Source organism: Polyodon spathula, chromosome 53, assembly GCF_017654505.1.
Source record: "Polyodon spathula isolate WHYD16114869_AA chromosome 53, ASM1765450v1, whole genome shotgun sequence".
NCBI lineage: Eukaryota > Metazoa > Chordata > Actinopteri > Acipenseriformes > Polyodontidae > Polyodon > Polyodon spathula.
The window spans coordinates 358579-367122 of NC_054586.1; the positions used below are offsets into that span (position 1 = coordinate 358579).

At 41.8% G+C, this 8544-nt stretch overlaps 1 protein-coding gene and 1 long non-coding RNA gene across 2 annotated transcripts; one reads left to right on the top strand and one right to left on the bottom strand.

Annotated features, from left to right (window-relative positions):
* Positions 1–1849: 1849 nt before the first annotated feature.
* LOC121307159 lies at positions 1850–2537 on the bottom strand. Its single transcript, XR_005948278.1, has 2 exons — positions 2448–2537; positions 1850–2249 (listed from the first exon to the last, which is right to left on the bottom strand). It is a non-coding gene; the product is annotated as an uncharacterized LOC121307159 (long non-coding RNA).
* Positions 2357–7266, top strand: LOC121307158 (homeobox protein Hox-D3-like). Its single transcript, XM_041239295.1, has 2 exons — positions 2357–2856; positions 5946–7266. The coding sequence occupies exons 1-2, from the start codon at positions 2394–2396 to the stop codon at positions 6665–6667; spliced, it is 1185 nt and encodes a 394-aa protein (XP_041095229.1). The 5' UTR covers positions 2357–2393; the 3' UTR covers positions 6668–7266.
* The last annotated feature ends 1278 nt before the right edge of the window (positions 7267–8544 follow it).

Below are 8544 nucleotides of genomic sequence, written 5' to 3' on the forward strand. Positions count from 1 at the left end.
CACACGTAAGGGCTATCAAATATAACGGCGCGTTTCTGCACGGAGCCCAGGCTGAGCGTGTTGAGAGAGGAGGCGCACTGCGCGTTTCATTATTTCATCGTGGAGTTTATTTATTTGACTGCTGGAAGGGTTCAGTAATTTAATCGGGGTTTTTATTGCCTGTTTTTGGCGACATTTACTATATAGTTTATAGTTTTATGGAAGTAATAATAATAATAATAATAATAATAATAATAATAATAATAATAATAATAATAATAATAATAGCCCTCATCGTGCTTGTGAGACCGGCACAGATTCACGCTCCACGGCGCTATATTGATGTAATTGCTTCAAACAGAATCTCAGAAGTGCGGGAGACTCCTCCACGCTTCCACGGCTCTCTCAAGGAGACGATTTAAAGGAGATTATATCTGCGAGCAGGCAGGGTCGATCCGGGTTCGCCTTGTTCTCGACGCTATCGATCATGTCAGGAAGCAAAGGGACAACTCTTAAAAAAAAAAATAGAAAAAAAAAACAAAGTTGAGTGCGGTGTGGATTTCCCCCTGCGCGCACAACACCACATTCTAGAAGGATGCGCGATTCGGGGTCATTTTCCACTGTTACAAAAAAAAAAAAAAAAAAAAACAAAACAAGAACAGAACATCCATTAGGAATAAAACAGCCCGGAATTCCTTAAATAAAAACCACGCGCAGCGGTGTTGCATGAGGGTTAAGCGACGGGTATGCGTTTTAATAAAGGTCTGTGCGTGTCAGTTGCTTTAGGCATGCATGCAGTCGATTGTATATTTTATTGTAACATTTTTTCCTTCTCGATGCGCATTCCCTTGTGCTGCAGCTCTTTGTCAGCCTCGGTCCCTTACCGTGAGAAACTCTTCGTCTCGCCAGAGATTTCTGTATTTTATTATTTCAAACACACAGCTCTGCACGCACAGAGAATCCACCAAGTCGCCTCGTTGATTGACTCAACGTGACTTTTTTTTTTCTTTTTTAAATATTTTTTTCCAGACAAATCCAGCGATATTTTGTTTTCCTTTGTCCTCTCTTAATGTGCGCGACACCTTCTTTTACGCGTCTGTATAAAATGCGAACGCGTTCTTAAAGTTAAAAGGTTTTTTAAAAATCGAACTGCAAAGAGTGTGTTTTGGGCAGAACCTCCGCGGCCGGTTGGGTGAAGAGGTAGCAGTTGGGTGATTGTTTGATAGTAAATATTCGATAGTGTTTTGGGCTGGTGTCGCAGTCTGTTGTGGCGATCGCATTGTCTGTGTATGGTAATTATTTTCCGCTACCCTTTGTTTCCCTCATCCCTGTGGCTCCAATAAAATCGTTTAATTTAAAATAGTATCCAGCTACCCAATTGCAAAAGAGCACACCTTACAATTCATCCGATATGCATTTAAAAATATATATATATATATAAAAGCAAATTGCGAGTTTATTTGTATATTTTAAATAAGCGAGGAAGCGACGCTTTGCAAGTAGATTTGATTCCAGGATCCCGGGACTTTTAAAGCATTGTTTATAACCCTGATTTTAGTTTTTTTTTTTTCAAGTCAGTCATGTTTCGGATACACGTCTCGCTTCTACAATACATAATGCGTAAGGATAGCTTATCATATTGCTTTAAACTGTAATCAAAACTGTACTACAGAGTTGAAATAGTTAGGTGGGGAAATAAACTTTTTTTAAAACAAACATACAGAAAACGCGTTTTTAGACCTACCATGCCTGCATTAAAATATGATATTCATATAGATTTGTATTTAAGTGGTACCCGGGTGTAGTCTATTGTTTCCTCCCAGCGGCATTATTTTTTTTTTTTTTTTTTTTGGGGGGGGGGGGGGGGGGGGGGGGGGGGGGGGGGGGTAAAGCGAAATAAAATGCAGGTGGAGCGCCCGAGGACAGCGAAAGGCGTCTCTTATACAGATCCGTCCCTCTCCAGATCTTTTAAGAAGCGAGTCTCCATTGTCTTTCGTTTGGGTCTTGTGTTTTTGATATTTGTTTTGTTTTGCAGCTCCAGGTTTGGGGCCGAGCCGTCCCGCGTGTGTTTAGGATGGCTGCCGAGCTGCCGGGTCGCTGCTAAGTGAAGCGGTCGCTCTACACAGCAATGCCACGCCATTACCTTTGAATCCGGGACCCCTACTGATAATACAGAAGACTTCCAAGAGCCTCGGAAAGGGCCCATTGGAGGACCCGGGCCACGTGATCTCGGGGGTTCATTTATCGCTGTCTGAAAGGTGTCAGGACCCCTGCAAGAATAATAATAATAATATAATAATAATAATAATAATAATAATAATAATAATAATAATAATAATAATAATAATAAAAACAAAAAAATTTTTAAAAAAAAAAAAAAAAAAAAACAAAAAAAAACAAAAAAACAAATAAATATGCAAAAAGCGCTCTATTACGAAAATGCCGAGTCTTTCAGGGGGTGTTCTTACCAAGAGCCCACGGGACTCGGGTACATGGGCCCACAGGCCTATCCAACTCCGGGGCAGTACCAGTCCGCCAGTTACTACCAGCCGGACACCTCCCCCTCCGTCCCGGGACAGGAGACCGAACAGAACCCGAGTTCAATAAGAACAGGTGGCTGCCTGGCGGAGCCGCCGCTGTGCTTGCAGCCCGCGCTCCACTCCCCGGGGTCGAGCAGCACGTCCACTCAAAGCAGTAGCCCGGATCAGGCACCGGCACCACCGCACCCGGCAGACAAGCTCCCCAGTACAGGCACCTCGGCAGCCGGCCAAGGCAGAAGGAATTCCACCGGCAATAACGTACCGAAACAGATCTTCCCTTGGATGAAAGACACGCGTCACAACTCCAAGCAGCAGAAAAACTATTTCATTGACTCAGGTACGTACTATTAATAATAATAATAATAATAATAATAATAATAATAATAATAATAATAATAATAATATGGCTGATGTTTTCTGTATTAAATTAGCTTTATAGACTTTATCTCTATTGATCTGTCTAATTTACACGTCAATTAACCAATCGAGTACCTAATTATGTTTTTATTTGTAAAGAAATGCGAACACAGGCTGCACTGTGTCATTTTGTTACATTACATTTAGAATTCGTTTTTGCAGTTAACAGAATTAGAATAAGCTATCACAGCACTATAGCTGTAGAGAAAATTGAAACAACAGAGAGAAGCTGCCACGTAAAACAAGCTCCACGAACATTACAGAGCAGCCTGTCCTCAAACAAGGACAGCGGCGCGTGATGAGTTAACCCTTTACTGGACAAGGGGCACGTGTCCCAAGAATAAAAACGATGCTGGCTTTCTTATTTATTGCAATGAGGTTTTGCGCGAAACGGGGTTTGAAATGTACTGACTGGTTGGATCCGGTGGTAGGAGTTGCCAGTTTCCTCTTTAAAGAAACCGTTTGAACAGCAAGCGCTCGATGCCTTGTGCACCTTCAGGGGTTAATGAAGGGTCGTGTACATTCAACTACAGGACTGGCAGCAATGTGGAACGAGCACAGCAGCTCTGTGCAGTACAGTGCCTTACAGCAGAGTCTGGAACACAAGTATTTATGATTTTTTAAAAATCTGTTTTGTATAGGCTTGAGTAGTAATACAAAGTATAGTAGGGTACATTACAGCATAGTATAATACACTACAGTACATTCTACTATAGTGTTGGAACTTTTCTAAAAAGAGAATTCTTCATCTCCTGAAAGCTATATACCAGTCTGCTATTGTAATGAAGCTATTCTGAATCTGGCTCTTTAATGCATCGCATGCTGCTGTAATATTTGCTTCCTGTAAGGTTACGGCAGTAGACTTTGGAATCTTTTAAAATGTTTATTTTCTGCATTATTCTGCATAATAATTTCTGACCTATTTTCTAATGTGGCACAGCACAGTTAAGAAGCAGTGCAATGGAGGGGGGCATTAGCAGAGGGCGGGTAACAAGCGTTTACATGCACAAGCATTCACACATCATACCTGTGCTTGCTGAGCTGTGTCAGTGGGTGAAGTGATATTGAAGAGTGCTGTTGAAAAGCATCATGTACTGGGTTGGGATTAAAACACAACGTTGGCTCTTGAAGTTTTCAAAGTATTTTACTTGAATGAACGCCTTGTTTACAAAACCAAGGCCAAACAATTCAACCCTATAATCCAAGTTCTCTTAAGGACTTTCAATGAGTTTTGTTTCCTCTTTTTGCAACACTAACATGACTTTGTTACCCCTTTCATTAAAGACTGGAGAAAACATTTAGAAAAGGATGAGAGTAATGTGCCGATGGGTTCATACATGCACTGGTGTAAACACTGACTGACTGTGCAGCTCAGCTTATTTCTGCCAAACTACTCTGTTGCAAGTCAGTGTGATACACATGCATGTTTATAAAGCACCCGTCACATCATGGCATCCCAGAGCGCTGTACAGAGTTACAAACAAAACAAGAGCGCTCACGTGTACAGACAATACACTCCAGCTACAGTCAATTACAGAAAAACAGCACCTCCCTAATGAAGTCAACCAGGACAGAGTTCCACAAACAAGGAGCACAACAGCGAAGCACCAGCAAGAGTTCTGCGCTTTGTGATCTCAAAGAACGAACAGGAATCATACAGAGTGAGTCGTTCTCGGAGATGATGATAGCTCTAATCCATGAAGGACCTTGCTCCACCTTCATATATCTTTTCAGAAAACTGCCAAGGATTTTTTTTTTCGTAGACTTTTTGCTAGCTTGCAGCCTGCTTTGCAGCAGAAACGCTTTGTAAAAGCTGCCCTTTGGAAGGGCTTGGCTGATTTAGACCAGTTGTTCAATAATGGACCTGACCCTCCTAAGCCGGTCCAAAACTACATACCGGGTAGCGCCTGATACATTGAGTATTGTTGCTATTATAGTCTCCTAGCTATGTAGTTTGTCCATCTCTAGGGGTTTACATAATTGTGTTTAAGAATTTAAGGAAAAGTCATGTAGTTTTGAGAATACAAAATGTAACACATTTGGGAAAGCATAGGCCTGCCAAATAGAAGCTGGACAAAAATATTTGCCAGGCATGTCTGAGGCAGTTCTAGCCTGAATGCAGCAGCCAGCAAAACGATGCATACCTGCGTCATGACTAAAACATGACTCCGTCCATTTGGTAATTCACAATGCAAAACAAACCACCCACTGCTTATAAGATAAGACTGTGGGAATCAAGCAGACACACTGTGCTGCTACTACCTTCTTCATGAAGCAACTCTCACCGTGCTTGACCTCTTCTTGTAAGGGTCGTTCAGCTCTTTAAAATAACAACTCAGTCTTCTTCGGGTAACTTCTGTCAAAAGAGTTTCATTTCAGGAACAAAGCAAATCCAGAAAGACCGTACAGAGAGCAATCACATGCAGTGGCTGCAGGTCACATCTTGAACAAAAGCTGTAGGTCAGACCCTACAGAACTCAGAACGCTGGCAGGATTCCAGCACAGCCTAGTCATTCCGAGCAGAGAACCCCGGTTTACAAGCACGAATACGTGGGTCAGGTTACACTCCCCGGGTAGTGGGGCTCTCCCGTCTTCGATGAGCAGAGTTCACTGGAGGCACGGCAGCCCGTGTCCGGTGAGGACCACTTTACCCGAAACTGCGCGTGTGAGAACCGGTTTTGGTTGACTTTGATCATGGTTCGCCGCTAAGCTCAAAATCCGCTTTTAAAGTAGAGACAGCAATTCAGTTAATTAATTCATTTTGCTTCATAACACCAAAGGAACCCTCCTCGATAGTGTTTCATTAGCATATTGAATTAGATACCACGTTGCAAGAAAAAACTGACATTGAAAAATTTGACCTTTCAAAATCTAACATGAAATACTGTACTGTACTGTACAGTAGACTTTTGTGGTATCATTTTGTTCGATTTGATTACATGATGTTCAACACAAGATTCTAAAATGTTTGGCCATAGCTATACTCTAAATCTCCCATTCCCACTGCAGGTGAAACCAGCGCAGAAACCAGCCCTCCCAGTCCAGCATCCAAGAGAGCCCGCACAGCCTACACCAACTCCCAACTGGTGGAACTGGAGAAGGAGTTTCACTTCAACCGCTACCTGTGCCGACCACGTCGGGTCGAGATGGCCAAGCTCCTGACCCTTACGGAGCGGCAGATAAAAATCTGGTTCCAGAACCGAAGAATGAAATATAAGAAGGACCACAAGATCAAAGGAGGGGGCAGCTCTTCTCCAGGGGGGTCCCCAAGCCGGAGCCCCTCGAGCGGCTCCTACTTTCCTCCCAGTGACGTTGGGTATGAAGCCCCTTTGCCAAACACTTACCCCAAACCTCACAGCAATGTATACGGTTTAGCTGCATACTCCACCCCGCTGTACGACTGCCCTCCCCCTCAGAAGAGATGCAGGGTGGCAGCCGTGGCTTCTGATTATGATCCGCCCTCCCTGCAAGAAGAAAGCTACGGCAGCCACATCCTGCAGGGCAGTCCTGGGTATGCTGAGCCCAGCTACAGGGAATCGATGCCTGGAAACTCAGGTTCAATCTTTAATCTCCCGCACGCTTCTTCTAGCTTGGACTACAGCTGTAGAGCACAGATCCCTGGTAAGCACCCCCTCAGACCTTGTGACCCCCACCCATCCTACACTGACATGAGCTCCCATCCCACGCTGCAGGGAACAGCTCAGGAACCTCCTACCCTCACACACCTGTAGGGGAGCTGTTTCCACTTGGAAGAAGGGCCATTTACAGGGGTTGGTTTTGCCTGCTAGTGCACCAGCAGTATTATCATGCTAGTTCAATCAAGAGAAGGATAGGGATCACCTCTATTTATTAAACTCTGTAAAGATATGCATGTGAAATATATTATCTTCAGCGAGACTGCATTTATTAAACATATAAAAAAAACACAACAAGTAAGCCATTAAATACTGTATCAGGTTGAAATTGAATGAAATAAACAGGGTGTTTTTACATATTATTATTATTATTATTATTATTATTATTATTATTATTATTATTATTCAAATGAGTAATTATTCCTGTTACAGATGCTTTTCACTACGACCCCTTTGCTTATGCTAGTGACTTTCTAATATTTGTATTTATGTAAAATAAACTATACGTTCAAAATGTATTACTATTGCCTTTTGTTTTGTAACTTTTTTTGGAGCGATTCTTCTGTAGAAAACATATATTTATAACACGTCGTTTCTACTGTACAGGGTATAATAATAACTGTCTTTGTTTTGTAAGTTTATGGTTTGTTTCTTTATTTGTTTTCCAATTGCAGTATTAAAAGATATATGCAAAAGTGAAGGCTCCTGGTATTTAAATGTGTTTAATGAGAGAATCACACACACAAAAAAAACCATGTTCATTTATTAACAAGTAGGGTCCTAAACCAATAATAACTTGTGTGCGAGAATTAAATTCACTGGAAGAAACCATATATATATATATATGATCTTATTATATATATTATTATCAGTAGTAGTAAGTGTTGTCCTGCTATGCAATGCTGTTTCCTTATTCTGAAGCAAGTTCAAAGACAATTGAATCACTTTAGATGTTTTTAACCTAAGAACCCCGACCGGAACTGTAATTTAGCGTCTCTTTCCTGCAGTTCATTTTGTTAATTAGCTGCCGCATATCGTTCTGAATTCGGGTCCCGGAGGTTAATCGCTTGTTTTTGTTTTGTTTGGTGTTTTTTTTTTTTATCTCAAAGTGAATTGTGAGCACGGTACGGAACTCGCCGCTACGATCAAAGCTCGTTTAGAAGCATTGAACGCGCTTAGAATGCGCGCTCACGGTTCCATTCTATTATCTGTTTCGTTCTCAAGGCGAGTCCTCTCAAACCATAAAGAGAGAATGATGGGAGAAAAGGGGAGAAAGGGGAGCCTCCGAACAGAATGGTTTAGGGACCACTGTAGAGAAAACAAGGCGGTCCTGGAGATATCCGTGACCGGATATATAACCATATGAGACTGAAATACAAAGGGCTGCGCTTAATTGCATTTTCCTGTTTAAATATACGTGCTGGATATCGATAAGCATTCGTGCTTCAGAACGAGCCTCTTTTCTTTGATGCCGAGTAAGAAGTTTCCTCCAGCTTGTAGTTTACGCCCGGCCCTTACCCCATTAATCATCCCGACAGCTCGCACTTCGCGCGGCCGGGCTCCCTCTTTTGAACTCTCAGTTAGTATTCAGCGCGCCCGCCACTCCTCAGAGCCTTACAATGATCAGCCCGCTTCTTCACACGAGCAGACCGCTGGAACCCGCAGGTTAGAAACTTTAATCTCACGCAATCTGTGCAAGCCAATCTAATAATATCTGATATTCGAATAATCCCATGTTGTATTTTTTCATAGCATAACCAAAAAGAAAATGCAACATTGCTGTATATAATAATAATTATAATAATAATAATAATAATAATAATAATAATGAGAAACAGCTGCAACAATTGTACTGTTTTATATACAGTGTTTTGTACGAGTTGAAAATAAATTTAATTGTTGTTGTCCTTGTTGGAGAATATGAGGATTGTATTTTGAGAGCATTGCTGTTCCAAGAATTGCTTTTTTGAGTT

Coding starts and splice junctions, on each gene's coding strand:
- LOC121307158 (XM_041239295.1), top strand. CDS start 2,394: ATGCAAAAAGCGCTCTATTACGAAAATGCCGAGTCTTTCAGGGGGTGT. Junction 2,857..5,945: donor AAACTATTTCATTGACTCAG/GTACGTACTATT, acceptor TTCCCACTGCAG/GTGAAACCAGCGCAGAAACC.